The 17,772-nt window shown below is 39.6% G+C and overlaps 2 protein-coding genes across 2 annotated transcripts in view; one reads left to right on the forward strand and one right to left on the reverse strand.

Moving 5' to 3' along the window:
- Positions 1-17,772, forward strand: part of LOC118402328 (palmitoyltransferase ZDHHC16A-like) — a 213,449-nt gene that overhangs the window by 123,629 nt on the left and 72,048 nt on the right. The gene's annotated exons all lie outside the window — the stretch shown is intronic.
- Positions 1-17,772, reverse strand: part of LOC118362014 (tyrosine-protein phosphatase non-receptor type 20-like) — a 36,000-nt gene that overhangs the window by 9,755 nt on the left and 8,473 nt on the right. The window contains exons 4-10 of the mRNA XM_035742231.2: positions 17,647-17,732; positions 11,263-11,399; positions 10,777-10,925; positions 10,537-10,627; positions 7,039-7,195; positions 6,580-6,757; positions 6,034-6,249 (exon numbers count right to left, since the gene is read on the reverse strand). Of these exons, the coding sequence (XP_035598124.1) occupies positions 6,034-6,249; positions 6,580-6,757; positions 7,039-7,195; positions 10,537-10,627; positions 10,777-10,925; positions 11,263-11,399; positions 17,647-17,732 (1,014 nt within the window). The remainder of the gene's footprint in view (positions 1-6,033; positions 6,250-6,579; positions 6,758-7,038; positions 7,196-10,536; positions 10,628-10,776; positions 10,926-11,262; positions 11,400-17,646; positions 17,733-17,772) is intronic.

A 17,772-nucleotide genomic window follows, 5' to 3' on the forward strand; every position in this document is an offset into this window, starting at 1 on the left:
TCTCATGCCAGGAATATAGTATATGCATATGATTAGTATGTGTGGATAGAAACCACTCTGACGTTTCTAAAACTGGTTAAATCACGGCTGTGACTATAACATAACGTGTGTTTCAGTGAAAAGCGCAAGAAAAACTGATCACCAAAATCTGGAAAATATATCAATGCGCCACTTGCATGTATTGTCTATTGGAAAGCAAATTACATGGGGCTGAGATTGCAAGTCCTACAGCTTCCACACGATGTTGCCAGTCTTGGCAATTGCCTGCGCTTTGTTTCTTGGTCAAACGAGTAAGAGAGAGCCCATTCCTTCCGGTCTCCGACAGGATGTTTTGGCAGAGAAATTTCCGACCATGATTTTAAGACGTGGAGCTATTGAATACACATCGCCCCGTGATCAATTTGATAGATTATTAACGTTTACTAATACCTAAAGTTGGATTACAAAAGTATTTCGAAGTTTTTTGTGAAAGTTTATCGCCGACTTTTTTAATTTAAAAAAATGACGTTGCGTTTTAAAACGCTGTTTTTTCCTGGATCACACACTCTTCATAGATCGACATTTAGGGTATATATGGACCGATTTAATCGAAAAAAGACCCAATAGTGATGTTTATGGGGCATCTAGGAGTGCCAACAAAGAAGATCGTCAAAGGTAATGAATGTTTTATATTTTATTTCTGCGTTTTGCGTAGCGCCGGCTATGCTAATTATTTTGTTTACGTCCCCTTCAGGTATTTCGGGGTGTTGCATGCTATCCGATAATGGCTTCTCATGCTTTCACCGAAAAGCATTTTAAAAATCTGACTTGTTGGCTGGATTCACAACGAGTGTAGCTTTAATTCAGTACCCTGCACGTGTGTTTTAATGAACGTTTGAGTTTTAACGAGTGCTATTAGCATTTAGCGTAGCACATTTGCATTTCCAGATGGCTAGATGGGACGCATGTGTGTCGGGTCGACTTAATAGGTTAACAAAAGGCTAAGCTTGAGAGCAAATATATTTATTTTATTTCATTTGCGATTTTCATGAATAGTTAATGTTGTGTTATGGTAATGAGCTTGAGGCTGTATTCAAGATCCCGGATCCGGGATGGCTAGAATCAAGAGGCACCAAAGCCGCCACTGATACTAGACACCCCCCCCCCTAACCCTCCCTTTTTGTTTCAGGTTTTGCGGTCGGAGTCCGCACCTTTGGGGGGGGGTAGCCTTTTTTCCACCTGTGTGTTTTGGGATCTTGTTTTCAGTTAGTGCACGTAGCACTAATAAATAATAAATCATGTGGAACTCAACATCCGCTACACTTTGGTCCGATATTCATTCCAACGAACGTGACATCTCCGGAGATGTTTGATCGAGTTCAAGTCCGGACTCTGGCTGGGCCTCTCAAGGAAATTCAGAGACTTGTCTCAAAGCCACTCCTGCATTGTCTTGGCTGTGTGCTTTGGGTCATTGTCTTGTTGGAAGGTGAAATTTCACCCCAGTCTTAGGTCCTGAGCGTTCTGGATCAGGTTTTCATCAAGGATCTCTCTGTACTTTGCTCCGATCATCTTTGCCTCGATCCTGACTAGTCTATCAGTCCCTGCCGCTGAAAAACATGCCCACAGCATGTTGCTGCCACCACCATGCTTCACAGTAGGGATGGTGTCAGGTTTCCTCCAGAAGTGACGCTAGGCATTCAGGCCAAAGAATTCAATATTGTTTTCATCAGACCAGAGAATCTGGTTTCTCATGGTCTGAGAGTCTTTAGGCTGTCATGTGCCTTTTACTGAGTAGTGGCTTTTGTCGTACCATAAAGGTCTGATAGGAGTGCTGCAGAGATGGTTGTCCTTCTGGAAGGTTCTCCCGTGCCCACTGAGGAGCTCTGTTAGAGTGACCATCGGGTTCTTGGTCACCTCCCTGACAAAGGCCCTTCTCCCCCGATTGCTCAGTTTGGCCGGTCGGCCAGTTCTAGGAAGATTCTTTGTGGTTTCAATCTTCTTCCATTTAGGAATGATGCGGCCTCTGTGTTCTTGGGGACCTTCAGTGCTGCAGACATTTTTTGGAAACCTTCCCCAGATCTGTGCCTCAACAGAATCCTGTCTCTGAGCTCTACGGACAATTCCTTTGACCTCAAGGCTTGGTTTTTGCTCTGACATGCACTGTCAACTGTGGGTCCTTATATAGACAGGTGTGTGGCTTTCTAAATAAATTGAAATTCATTGAATTTACCACAGGTGGACTCCAATCAAGTTGTAGAAACCTGAGCTCAATTTCGAATCTCATAACAATGGGTCTTTCTGTTTGTTTTATTTTATTTGTAAAAATGTCTAAAAACCTGTTTAGGCTTTCTCATTATGGGGTATTGTGTGTAGATTCCTGAGGATTTAATCCATTTTAGAATAAGTCTGTAACGTAACAAAATATGGAAAAAGTCAAGGGGTCAAATTACTTTCCGAAGGCACTGTAGGTGGGCAGTAGCATTGTTGGCGAAATGCAGGCATCATAGCATAACTAGGAAGAGGTCTTGAGAAAAGTGGATTTGTGCTTCACTATTCCCAAAGAGAAGGACTGTCACCAGAAAGGTATTCATTTCACTAATTGTGGTTGTCACTCATTTAGTGAGCTTCCCCCTCAAGCCTGGCTTTCTCTTCTCCTATAACTCCAAGGCATAGCGATTGGTCTCCCCCACTATGTCTCTGACCAGCTTGTCTGTCAGAAACAGCTTGGAGCACTCCAGGCTTTGCATTTCAGACTGGGACTCATCAAAGTCAACAGCAGGGCCAAGACGGGTGAAATGGCTGGTGGCTTTCCAGCTACCGCAGACCTCCCGTACCCCATCCATTGTTGGTCTGCCTCCATCACCACCAGCATCTTCAGAGGGACCTGGGACTTGGTGGGCCAGGGTCTTCAGATGCAGGGTTCTCAATGGCTCCTCACTGTCACAATCTGATTTCTCACTTTCATTCTCAGACTTTTTAAAAAATTGCCAGAAATTCCACATTTGTGAGTTATCGCCTTTTGATTGACATTGCTAGTGCTACTACTTAGCCCACTAGCTACATACTTAAAGAACAATACTGAAAGGCTCTGAGTGAGTGTCAAGAGGTTACGTGATTGACTGACGGAACGTGCCACATGTACGTATCTGTAAATCATTATCAGAAAATGGTTTGTGTTGTGGTGAAACCCTGCGCTGACACCTTTAGAGCACATCAGCAGTAAGGTAGGAGGAAATAAAGATAGCTATTCCGGCTCTCTGAAAGGTAGCTCTTGGTTGGCGCGGCAGTTGGATAGTGTGTGCAATGCAATGAAGTCTTGTTTATTTTCAGCGTGTTTATTTTGTAAAGTGTTTAATCACTGAGCTCACCCATGATGTAATGAATTGTAAATAGTAATTGCTATTTGTTCATTTATAGTATGGTTTCTGTCAGCTGAGAGTTAGCTAAATATGACCACTCAGATTAGCTCACTCTTTCCTCAGTTAGCGCTAGGACTCATATAGCCTACATTTTTTAGGTTTGGATGAGAATTGTGTTTTGCTGTTGCTATTTCTTTGAATGTCTGAACATTCCATCCAAAAATAAACTGCTCACACTGAGAACATAAAGTTGTGATGATTGTTTGTGTAAAATGTTTCTGTGACAAAACAGTGTGGCCAGCTCAAATGTTGACTGTTGCATCTTAGACGTGGTCGGATGACGCAGATGCTACGCTCTAGGACTGTTTTGCTAGCACAGACTGGAATATGTTCTGGGATTCAGGCAATGGAATTGAGGAGTATAACACCGTAGTCACCAGCTTCATCAATAAGTGCATCGATGACGTCGTTCCCAAAGTGGCCGTACGTACATTTCCCAACCAGAAACCATGAATTACAGGCAACATCCGCACTGAGCTAAAGGCTAGAGCTGCCGATTTTCAAGGAGCGGGACACTAATTTGGACGCTTAGAAGAAATCCTGCTATTCCCTCAGACAAAGCATCAATACAGGACTAAGATTGAATTCTACTACACCAGCTCTGACGCTCGTCAGATGTGGCAGGGCTTGAAAAATATTATGGACTACAAAGGGAAACCCAGTCGCAGCTGCCCAGTTACGCGATCCTACCATACTTATTTTCCACCATATTTTGCAAATAAATTCATTAAAAATCCTACAATGTGATTTTTTTCCTCTCATTTTGTCTGTCATAGTTGAAGTGTACCTATGATGAAAATTACAGGCCTCTCATCTTTTTAAGTGGGAGAACTTGCACAATTGGTGGCTGACAAAATATTTTTTTGCCCCACTGTATATGTATATAGCCTTGTTATTGTTATGTAATTTTCTTGTGTTACTTATATTGTTTTACATTTTTTTAATTCACTTTAATTTATTTAGTATATATTTTCGTAACTTTATTTCTTGAACTGCATTGCTTGCAAGTAAGCATTTCACGGTAAGGTCCACATGTTGTATTCGGAGCATGTGACAAAACAAAATTAGATTTGATAAACACAACATGTAAAGTGTTGGTCCCATGTTTCATGAGCCGAAATAAAAGATCCCAGACTTTTTTCATATGCACAAAAATATTATGTTGCAGAAATGAGTTTACATCCCTGTTAGTGAGCATTACTCTGCCAAGATAATCCATCTGCCTGACAGGTGTGGCATATCCCCGGTGGGTGGGACTGGCTCCCCAGTGGTTGGATCTGGCTCCCCAGTGGGTGGGCCTATGCCCTCCCAGGCCCACCCATGCCTGTGGTCCTTCTGTGGCTCAGTTGGTAGAGCATGGCGCTTGTAACGCCAGGGTAGTGGGTTCGATTCCCGGGACCACCCATACGTAGAATGTATGCACACATGACTGTAAGTCGCTTTGGATAAAAGCGTCAGCTAAATGGCATATATATATATTATATTATTATTATTATTGCTCATGCCATGTGAAATCCATAGATTAGGGCCTAATTAATTTATTTCAATTCACTGATTTCCTTATATGAACTCTAACTTGGTAAAATCTTGAAATTGTTGCATATAGCATTTTACATTTTTGTTCAGTAGCATTTTAGGCCAATGTTTGTAAACAAAGTGAATGTAAACACACACTGTAAAGCATCGAAACATGATTAACAACTAAAATGTTGGTCAGGCGTTGCATCCATAGCTCAGTCTATGAATATGAGAGTGGTTACAATTTTCCAGCCCCATACCTCAGATGTTTATCGAAACAGTGGGGGGGAAACACTTTGTTAATGTCTCAATTGCAGATTGAAGAGCGTCTGAACTAACTGATATTGTCTGGGCTTTTCTGCTGCTCAAAACAAGATTTGCGTCTTCGATGTGGGTGTGTTATGTTCGCTATATCGTACCCTGACATTCGTTGTTCTTTGTCCATCTTGAGTCACCATAGCAACAACATTGCCACTACTACTTTTTTCAGGATTAATCTTTGATGAATCAGGAAGAAAATTTGACATTTTTACAGAGGTTTTAGTCGCACAATTTTACATCGAGCTAAGGTGTTTTGTGCATTATTTCTGAAGAAAAACCATTTCCATTTAAAGTAGACAGTGTAGACAGCTGACACAACATTGCTTAGAAACATGCTGTCAGTACGGACTGATTTCTGAGAACACTTATTCATCAGAAAGCGGTCAAACTATTGTCAATAAAGAACAAGCTACATGTTGTTTATCAGTGCCTAAAATCAGTAACTAGTAAGAACATAGCTCTGTTTATCAATTTGAGATTGGTTACATTTCTCCTGGCCCATCCTTCAGCTTTTATTGTGTCAACAGTGGATTGCCCCTTTAAAATATAATTTGTAGAGAGTACTAATGTTACTGTCCCCACTACAACAATAAATACTTAAATACAGTGTACATGTACTTTTGTCCTTGAAACATTTAATTGAAATACTGTAGAATTCCATTCAATCCGATGGAGGAATGCTCCTTCTGAGCAGTACCAATATGGTGGACGGGGGATTCAAAATCTCTCATTGCCAAAACATAGTATCAGTAATCTAGCGTTTACATCATTGGTGAGCACGTGTGCTCCAACTTACCGGGAGATCGTATTCTATGAGACTCAGTATGACATCGGTGCAGATCAGTACTCCTGTTTGTCCTATTCCAGCACTACAGTGTACAGTGACAGGTCCTTTATGGTGGACCGCTCGGAGGTAACGGATAAACCTGACCAGCTGCTCTGAACACTGCGGCACACCGTGATCAGGCCAACGGGTAAACTTCAGGTGATGGACAAAGTGGGTCTTACCAGACTGGAACAGGAGGGAACAGATATCAATCAACTGATCAATCAATAAAATGTAAAATTATAATATTTGTACAAATGCATTTTAACATAACAAAAACCAGGGCCTAAACCCTCTAAGAGATGACAGTGGCTTATCGACGACTTAATTGAAATGACTTAATTGCATCCTTCAAAACTGCTTTCATTGGATTTAGTAGATACAAAATTAGCACATTATACTCATGCTAATTCATTCTTTACATATTTCAGCTTCTACTATCCTCTCTCCGTCACATCTATGAGTAGACCGTATTTGAGCTGTGTTCTCTTTCTGTCATCCCACTCTCCCCCTCACCTCTTTCTCCACCATGCGGATGATCTTGATGTGGAAGTATTCCTGGATCTGCTGGTTCTCCAAGCTGAGATGGAAGGGTCCCGTGTCCAGGGGACAGCTAACCTTCTTTGGCCAGTAGCGGTGACACTTAACCCTGCCTCTCTCCACATCCTGGGTCATCATGGCTATCACATCAGACCTGGGAAGTGGGGGAGGAGGTTTGTTAACAACTTTGTCCTGTTCAATTATATGCTATAAGATTTTAGTTAGAGGTCAGCACTGACACACCAGTATAGTGTTTATTAGGCATCAAATAGAAGAAAACAGACTGAAACAGGGAGGGACTACATGGACTAATAAACATGGAATAATAAATGCAGATTTTCTACTGGAAAATGTTTTCTGTCAAAACACTTGTGTGTGCACTGATGTCATGTACTGTATGTAAACACTTTTCACAACACAGTAATCACCACAGACCTGTTCTCCCAGACCATCTGCCAGAAGTCAGGCACGGTGGAGGGCAGAGGACCCTGGCAGGAGATATAGAATAACTCCTCACTGCCAACCTCCATACGGATATAACTGGCGTTAATATAGTCCTGGTTATCACCCACTAGAACACGTGCCTTATCATCTAGAGAATGGGAAGAGAGAGTGAGAGAGGGGTTAGAGAGGGGCAGAGAAAGTTAGTTACAGTGGAGCAAAATAGTATTTAGTCAGCCACTAATTGTGCAAGTTCTCCCACTTAAAAAGATGAGAGAGGCCTGTAATTTCCATCCTAGGTACACTTCAACTATGACAGACAAAATGAGAAAATAAAAACCAGAAAATCACATTGTAGGATTTTTAATGAATTGATTTGCAAATTAGTACATCTAGTTTGTGCATGACACTAATAATTTTTTCAACAATTGTTTACAGACAGATTATTTCACTTATAATTCACTGTATCACAATTCCAGTGGGTCAGATGTTTACATACACTAAGTTGACTGTGCCTTTAAACAGCTTGGAAAATTCCAGAAAATTATGTTATGGCTTTAGAAGCTTCTGATAGGCTAATTGACATAATTTGAGTCAATTGGAGGTGGACCTGTGGATGTATTTCAAACTCAGTGCCTCTTTGCTTGACATCTTGGGAAAATCAAAAGAAATCAGCCAAGACATCAGAAAAACAAAGTAGACCTCCACAAGTCTGGTTCATCCTTGGGGGCAATTTCCAAACGCCTGAAGGTACCACGTTCATCTGTACAAACAATAGTACGCAAGGATAAACACCATGGGACTATGCAGCCGTCATACCGCTCAGGAAGGAGACACGTTCTGTCTCCTAGAGATGAACGTACTTTAGTGCGAAAAGTGCAAATCAATCCCAGAACAACAGCAAAGGACCTTGTAAATATGTTGGAGGAAACAGGTACAAAAGTATCTATATCCACAGTAAAACGAGTCCTATATTGACATAACCTGAAAGGCCGCTCAACAAGGATAAGCCACTGCTCCAAAACTGCCATAAAGAAGGCAGACTACGGTTTGCAACTGCACATGGGGACAAATATCGTACTTTTTGGAGAAATGTCCTCTGGTCTGATGAAACAAAAATAGAACTGTTTGGCCATAATGACCATCATTATGTTTGGAAGGAAAAGGGAGATGCTTGCAAGCCAAAGAACACCATCACAACCATGAAAGCACGGGGGTGGCAGCATGTTGTGGGGTGCTTTGCTGCAGGAAGGTCTGGTGCACTTCACAAAATACATGGCATCATGAGGGAGGAAAATTATGTGGATATATTGAAGCAACATCTTAAGACATCAGTCAGGAAGTTAAAGCTTGGTCACAAATGGGTCTTCTAAATGGACAATGACCCCAAGCATACTCCCAAAGTTGTGGCAAAATGGCTTAAGGACAACAAAGACAAGGTATTGGAGTGGCCATCACAAAGCCCTGACCTCGATCTCATAGAAAATGTGTGGGGAGAACTGAAAAGGCGTGTGCGAGCAAGAAGGCCTATAAACCTGATTCAGTTACACCAGCTCTGTCAGGAGGAATGAGCCAGAATTCACCTAACTTATTGTGGGAAGTTTGTGGAAGGCTCCCCAAAACGTTTGACCCAAGTTAAACAATTTAAACAAGACCAAATACTAATTGTGTGTATGTAAACTTCTGACCCACTGGGAATGTGATGAAATAAATAAATACTGAAATAAATCATTCTCTCTACTATTATTCTGACATTTCACGTTCTTAAAATAAAGTGGTGATCCTAACTGACCTAAGACAGGGGATTAAATGTCAGGAATTGTGAAAAACTGAGTTTAAATGTAGTTGGCTCAGATGTATGTAAACTTCCGACTTCAACTGTACATTCTAACTGTAGAATTAGAATAATGATTCTATTTCTAAAATTTCAACAGATCACCCAAGTGTTTTGATCTAAATCACCAGTCAAAGGGAAATAGCAATATTTGTTTACAAATAAGGCCTAGATTTTTTTGCCCATATTGTGCAGACCTATGTGACAGTGTGGAAATGATCTCAAATGAGATAAACTTTTGGTTGAAGTTTGAGTGATGAAACAATCAGAAAGCCCCACTGAAATGGCGAAAACCCCACTGAAATGGCGAAAACCCCATTGAAATGGTGAAAACCCCATTGAAATGGTGAAAACCCCATAGAAATACTTAAAATGTATGTGTTGCTAAGCTAGTGTCATGCACAACTCATAAAGCCAATGTAGAACTTTTATTATTCAAAAAATACAGTAAAAAATATAATTATATGATATTCTGTCTATATCGCCCAGCCCTAGTGTGTGTGTATGTATTTGAGGATCAGGTCTGATCTTTTCCCATGATAATGTTCTCAAACCTTCTAATGTGCTAAACTGTTTATGTTTGTAGAACTTTCTGTCTCCATCTTGTAAGAGGGTGAGAAGTCTCTGACAATCAGACTTGCCTCACCTATCACTCACATAGCCGTAAATTACCACAGCAATCGGATTAGTTTCATTTAATTGCCATGCTGCATGTAGTCCAGTGTGTGTGTGTGTGTTGTATGGATTCAAGTGCTCCACTGTTCACTTGTAAACGTATACCTTCTGTTACACTCTTTCCATCCTGTCACTAGCTGCTGTATATGGGGGTGCTGTGGCAGTTTCCTCTCAGGTAATAGTGATCAGTCAACACTGTAAACATGCTGACTAGAAATGTTTCATTTGTGAGAGAAAATAAATATCCTAAATATGGGAAGTCATAAAATAAGGGATAAGATTTGTGTAAACACTGCCCAGCAAGCAAAACTGGTTGCAATGACGATATTATGGTCAGGTTATATACTGGTTGTATAAGGACGTTTTGTTGATGTCTTTAAAGCGGCAACCTGCGATAGCTACATCAATTTCTGGACTTTTAAATTAATGACATACTGTATACCCATTGATTCTTGAAGAATATAACTTGTGAATGCCTCATGAGTTAGTTCAACTGTGCTACCCCTTCAGAACCCAAAATAAAAGCAATGTTTGTAACCAATGTCATTGTAAACAAACACTGTATAGCCTCAAATCAGGGCTAGAACTGTACACTTGATCTCGTGGATGGTAAGTCCTTGCATCCATAGCTCTGTCTATTAATTTGAAAGTGGTTACATTTCTCCAGCCCCATCCCTCAGCTCTTTAAGCTACCACAAAAAAAACAATATTTATCTTGAACTATTATCTGACCAGATAACAACCAAAATATGACATCTTTCCCATAATGTCTTGTTATTGTCATTAAACATACCTCTTCATCTGGTTGCAACAAGGACCACTGGGTTGTAATCTTGCAACCAGAAAATGATGACATTAAGATGTCTTGTGTCAATTTGGCCCGCAGCTGTTCTCTCCAGCCCCAGCCCAGATTAGATAGTTCTAGTGCAGACTACACAGCAGGGTAAAAGGGACTGTAGTTTAACTAGTTTAACAGAACTTACAGGGCAGGATGTCCCGGTAGAGGTTCTTCTCCCGGTTCTCAGGAGCTTTCCCCACCAGAAGGTTATCAAATGGCTGTAGATGCTCCAAGGCCTAAAACAAGCAACACAAATAACAGCAACTGAAAATGTTTGCTTCTGCTATTGAAAAGCCAGACCAACGTGCATGATATGGTTAGCATATTTCATTAGTGTGTGTTTGCGTGCGTGTATGTGTATGAGGAACACAAACTATATACCCACCATGAACTCTCGGACCAGTTCTTGCTGGTCTAGTTGATGTTGTAGTATCTGTATCAGGGCTTTCACTCTGGGCCCAGAGTATTGACTGGTTTTAGCTGGACTGATCATGGCTAGGCTGGCCAACTCTTCTTCTGAAACTATAGGGGGGCCTGGAGAGAGAAGGGAGGGAATCAGTTCTTACATTTTAGTAATTTAGCAGACCCTCTTATCCAGAGCGACTTACAGGCGCAATTAGGGTTAAGTGTCTTGCTCAAGGGCACATCGGCAGTTTGCTAACTAGTCGGCTCGGGGATTCGAACTAGCGGACTTTAGAGCAAAGGCTCTTAAACGCTAGGCTACCTGTAGTAAGGTTTTTGTAGACCAACCATTTAACAGTGCTTGAAAAAGAAAAAGCCATGATGCAAGAGCTCCTGGAGCAGTTTAGTGGTTAAGTGCCCTTGCTCAAAAAAAATAATGGGGATTTGAACCGGCGGCCCTGCCATGTACCTGAAGAAGGTGACATCGCCTCCTGACCATTAGCTTCAAACGCCCCATCATCCTCATCCACGCTGCTCCAGCCATCTGATTGGCTGTTCTTGCTGCCCGTGATGGGTTCGCCCAATGTCGTCACAGAGATTTGGTTCCTGGAAGGGGGGGGGGGGGGGTCAGGGATGAGACCATTCCTACTCTTCTGTAGGGGTCAGACCAGACTATTATAGTGTTCTGTAATAGGGTTGAAATCATGCAAGGCTGACCCTCCTTTCCCTGCTTCTTTTTTACCTTTACGCTTTACATGACTTTCAGCTTATAAAGGCTTCCTAAAACCGTACTAAAGCCTTCATAAGCACTAAATAAATGTGTTAAAGCATCTATAACCATATGTCATGCTTTATAAAGGGTTCATAAATGTGGCATAACTGTGTGACAATCACCAATGTCAAATGTGACATAACAAATGTGACATATAATGAAAACATGTGCTTTATAAAGGGTGACATTTTGGGCTGGGATGACATTTTAGACACATTACACCTAATCTCATTCCTAGACACTTCCGCCCAAATGTGCAAAAGGTCTGGTGGACCAACGCATCAAACTTCATTAGTTAGGGTTAGGTTTAAAATACAATTTTCTGAAGATAAATTATGGAAATGGGAAGGGTTAAGTAGTGTTTAGCAGTGACAATGACAAATACTTTATTCAGTAAGGTCATTCCTATAGAATTCTATGGTCACTCCCACTAAGGCCAAATTGGTTGATAGATATTCACAGGCTTATATGGGATGACGCTACCACAAGAAACACTTGATGAAAGCCCCCAACCTAATGAAATTGAAAGCGTCTTTCTTCTGGAACCAAGTTACATGTTCCTTAGTACACAAACATACACACAACAAAAACATTCACACCCTACAAATACCTCTCACACCCTACAGTAACCACCTGCGGATCATGAAGGAACCTTCATAAATTAGCAGAACATTAATAACCTATTTATTGACACTATGTGGTGTCCTGTAATACTTTGTTTAAAGTGAGACACCTTCGGTCATTCATAACACATACAGTGCCTACGGAAAGTATTCAGACCCCTTGACTTTTTCAAAAACAAATTATGTTTCAGCCTTATTCTAAAATGTATTCATCGTACACAATACCACATAATGACAAAGCAAAAACAGGTTGAGAAATTTTTGCAAATTCATAAAAAATGTAATACTTGAAATATCACTTTTACATAAGTATTCAGACCCTTTACTCAGCACTTTGTTGAAGCACCTTTGGCAACGATTACAGCAGCGAGTCTTCCTGGGTTTGGCACTACAATCTTGGCACACCTAAGCTCTGTCAGGTTGGATGGGGAGCATTGCTGCATAGCTATTTTCAGGTCAATCCAGATATGTTAGATCGGGTTCAAGTCCGGTCTCTAGCTGGGTCGCTCAAGGACATTCAGACTTGTCCCGAAGCCACTCCTGCTTTGTCTTGGCTGTGTGCTTAGGGTCGTTGTCCTGTTGGAAGGTGAACATTCGCCCCAGACTGAGGTCCTGAGTGCTCTGGAGCATGTTTTCATCGAGGATCTCTCTGTTTCTCCATTCATCTTTCCCTCAATCCTGACAATTCTCCCAGTCTCTGCCACTGAAAAACATCCCCACAGCATGATGCTGCCACCACAATGCTTCACCGTAGGGATGGTGCCAGGTTTTCTCCAGAAGTGACACAAGCATTCAGGCCAAAGAGTTCAATGTTGGTTTCATCAGACCAAAGAATCTTGTTTCCCATGGTCTGAGAGTCTTTAGGTGCATTTTGACAAACTCCAAGGGGCTGAATACTAACGTAAATAATGCTGTAATGCTGCTTTAAAAAAAATATATTTTGCAAAAACGTCTAAACCTGTTTTCGCTTTGTCATTATGGGGTATTGTTTGTAGATTGTTGAAAAAAGAAAAATATTTAATCAATGTTAAAATAAGGCTGCAACGTAACAAAATGTGAAAAAATCAGTGTCTCATCAACAACACTAAAAAAAGTACTTCTGGGTCACGAGATTAAAATACAAAATCTAAATAAAGGTCCCCACGTAATAGTAGAAAAGTGTCAATAACTATTCATGATATATGTAAAATAATTGTTTAAACATTAACAATGATTTATATTTGTTCATATTTAAGTGACCTGCATTAAATGACTGTTTTAAAACATGTTCCATTGTCAAATAAATTAAGACAATGTGAAACACTGTATATGGAATACATATTGGCTTAGAGAAATAACTCATTCTGCAACAGAATAGAATAAGGCTGCAACGTAACAAAATGTGGAAAAATCAGTCTCATCAACAACACTAAAAAAAGTACTTCCGGGTCACGAGATTCAAATACAAAATCTAAATAAAGGTCCCCCACGTAATAGTAGAAAAGTGTCAATAACTATTCATGATATATGTAAAATAATTGTCTAAACATTAACAATGATTTATATTTGTTCATATTTAAGTGACATGCATTAAATGACTGTTTTAAAACATGTTCCATTGTCAAATAAATGAAGACAATGCGAATCACTGTATATGGAATACATATTGGCTTAGAGAAATAACTCATTCTGCAACAGCAAAATAATTGTAGTGAATACTCAGTAGGGTCTGTAGAATGTACTGTATGGTATCATTTCATGGGGGTCTGAATGATACGGAGTGGCCTTTTCCTCCACCCATTCCATTGGCGGCCGAATCACATTCAATGTGCGCTTACTGCATTACAGAAAATCTGCTCACCAAACAACAGTGCAGGGCATGCACACTGAATTAAAGGGCAAGTACACTCAAAAATCGACGTTTCTTAGATTGTTTCCAGAACTCAAAAGACATCCCCTTGATGTGGTTTAAGCAAGAAACACAGAAAATCAAATGCTGTTGTTTTTTAGTGAAAAAGCTGGGGTAAACCGAAACCTGGAAAACCAAAAGCAAGAAAACGGAATATTAGAAAAAACAGAAGTAGGCAAAACATTTAAACCGATTTTAAAAGGCCCTAACAAGTTGAAGTTGAGATCAGGTCCAATATTGAATATGCACCCTAGTGGGAAAGAGGTTGGGCCACCCTAAAAATGTTTTAGTGAAATATAATATAATTAATAAAATGTACCATACAGTCATGCGTGAATACATTTTTACGTATGGGTTGTCAAGGGAATTGAATCCAATATGTAATCCTTTATGAAGCACAGGTTTATGTCATATTGGACATAGTGGGTTATGTCAGATTTGACATTGGTGGTTATGTCACAGAGTTAGACCAAATGTATGAACCCTTTATAAAAGCATGACATATGGCTATAGATGATTTGTAACACATTTATGTAGGGTTTATGAAGGCTTTATAAGCTGCATGTAATTTAGGCGGGACCAAATACTGTCTAGAAAAGCTGCTATTATATCTGATATCAAACGAGATGGTAATTTTACATGAGGTAAAATGATGTGCCTTGCTTCATCTCTTTAAAATTGTTTTTCTAGTACTGTAAGAAGTGTTCTGGCTTTAGATTTGAATAGTAGAGAAATAAGATCAATACTTCATACCCACTAAGTTTGTGTCAAAAGTGCTGGTAAATGGTCAAAATGTCTGTTATTTGTAAAAGTTGAGATGAAAAATAGTTGATGTGGTTACTAAAACAGAGGTCACTCTTGATTTCTGTTCTGATTTTAGATTTGAAAAGCAGAAAAGTAGACCAAGATGTCATACCCTCCAAGTTTGTGTCTAAGTTGTTGGGAAATGGTCAAAGTAGCTGATTTGTATCAAAAGTCATAATGTTTACTCATCGTCTCAGGCTTAGAATGTTATAAAGGAAATACTGTAACTTGGAAAGTATACCCACTACATGTATATAGTTTCCTTACTGTGCTTTGAGCATGTATTATTAAAAATGATTAACGTGTTTTTGTTCAGAGTGGGATGTGATTTGATTAGCTATAAGAAGTAATTATTTTTTAAAGACTTTGCAAAGTGTGTAGTCACCGCCACTGAGTGAGATCAGAAAGTGTGTCAGCCTGCCGGAACCGCCCTTTTCCTACAAACTGTATACATGATGGTAAATGCAAAGTATATGGTTACTGTAAGTGACAATCATTTCTGAATGTACTAATGCTAAGTGTCTCTGTCCCTCTCTCTCTCCATCTCTTCTTCAACAAGCAGCCATATTGTTGTCATTCTGCGAGGGACCTGTCTTCTGCATATTAAGTCAATAACCGATGCAACGTGTGTATGTTTATCCTGTGTTCCCATTTAATTAGCTAGTAAATAAATAATTAAACCAATTTGTGTAGTACTGAATCATAAGTAAGGCTCAGGTTTTTGCAGAGGCAAGGAGGTTACAACTGTTCAGAGTGATGATATGATACGAGGTTATGATTAATAAGTTAACTGATTATATATGTGATAGCTAAAGACATTTTTAGAGTTTAATTCGGGAGATGGTAACACTTTAAAGAACTGCTTTCATGGTGCCCCAGATCCTAATGAGATAATTGTTACATTAATTTATTCAGGTAACAATTAAACATAGTTAGTTAATTAGATAAATAAGTCTTCAGATTGATGTTAAAGTAAAGTTACGACACTCTTAATTGGTAGAAGATAATTGTGTTCTTATTCCAGATTTAAATAGCAAAGATGTCATACATACCCTTTAAGTTTTTGTCTAAAGTACTGGGAAAGTGGTCAAACATTCAGTTGTTTCTAAAAGTTGAAAAAAAAATGGAGTTGATGCAGTTACTAAAAGAGCTGTAATTGTTTTGATTTTATATTTGAAAAGCAGAGAAGTAGATAAGGATTTCATACACTCTTAAGTTTTGTTTTAAATTATGGGAATGTGGTCAAAGTAGCTGATTTGTGTCAAAGGTCACAATGCTTAAAATGTGCTCACCCAGTGCTATACCTAGACATTTCTGAAAGGTCTTTAACAATGAATTCAACAGTAGGAAGTTAGCTAATGAAAGTAGTTGATGCGGTTACTAAAACAGCTCTACCTCTTGATAGGTAGTAGATAATTCTGTACTTATTCCAGATTTGAATAGTAGAGAAGACAAAGATGTCATACATCTTTTTCTCTAAGTTGTTGGGAAAGTGGTCAAAGTAGCTGATCTACATCAAAAGTTACACTGTTTAAAGTGAATAGAATGTTGAAAGTCATAGCTTCAGCACGGGAGTTTTTAACAATGGGAGGTTTACAATGTTCAATAAATCCCATTAAAAGGTAGATTAAGTTTAATACATATTAGTTGTAAATAGGTCAATCAAATGCAGACCATGGGAGATAGGACACTGGATTGGCGCACATTTAACACATCTGATCTAACAGTGGATATTTGTCAAATCTGTCATGATTGATGTATTGTAACCGGCCCACAGCTCTACAATGTGGTTACTAAAATACGATTTAGATATATTTGGCTGCATAGCATTTAGAAGTTGTCCCTTTTAAGGTTTAGAAAAAGTGACTGCCAAATGCTAACTCCCATTCGTATAAGCTGGTAGCATAGCTGGCGCACAGAAATTGTTTATGGTTGTCAAAGTAGTTTTTAACGGTTATGTAGTTGATTGATGACAATGGGGTTGAAATCCATACAAGCATTATACTCAGATTTTTACTTCAACTTTGTTTGAAATACACAAATAAACAATAGCCTAAATGTAGGCTAATTTTGCTGAGAAATGTGGTATTGAGATGCAGGTGGGAAAACAGGGCAGTCTTTTTATTTCATGCTATCTTGGCTGAGCTCCTATGTCAAGCACCGGGAAATGAACTCCAACATCTCAGAAGAGGTAAGGTATTTTCATTGAGCCAGTTGCTTGAAATTAACTGGATGGCTATAGAGATTAACCCTCAATCATTACGAGTAGCGCAGTACAGAAAAATGTATTGGATATGAATGACAGCTCCCTGAAGTGCAAAAAGCATGAATGCTCTGACTTTTGGGGAGGCAGTAAATGCTGTATGGCCACTGCAGTTCGGATTGACCATGAAGAGCCTTTAAGAGTCAAGTCAACTTCTATTCAACTAGAACATTCTATTGTGATATGGGTATATCATCATAGGAAACATGAGTTTGTGTTTGATTAGTGACTCTTTGCTCCCTCCTTGTGGTCAAAGTCAGTCTACAGATGTACACAGGAGAACAACAACTGAAACATGACTTTAATATTAATACACAGAACTTACATGGCAGTTAACTCATCAAGGAAACATCTATTTTGTGTCTGAAACTGATCATTCAACTAAAGTGAATTTAGCTTTAAGAATCCAAAACGTACAGGCCCAAATGTGTGATTGTTTTTGAGAGACAGACAGAGCAGAGGAAGAGAAGAGAGGAAAAGAGGAGGATAGAAATTAGTCTTACCTGTCAGAGGCTTCATGCAGCAAGTTAGCCACACTCTTGCTAGACAGGCAACAAGCCGGATGAGAGGGTATACTGGTACAGCTCTCCTACACAAAACAGAGAGAGAGAGAGAGAGAGAGAGAGAGA

The sequence above is a fragment of the Oncorhynchus keta genome, chromosome 2, assembly GCF_023373465.1.
Source record: "Oncorhynchus keta strain PuntledgeMale-10-30-2019 chromosome 2, Oket_V2, whole genome shotgun sequence".
In the NCBI taxonomy this organism is placed as follows: domain Eukaryota; kingdom Metazoa; phylum Chordata; class Actinopteri; order Salmoniformes; family Salmonidae; genus Oncorhynchus; species Oncorhynchus keta.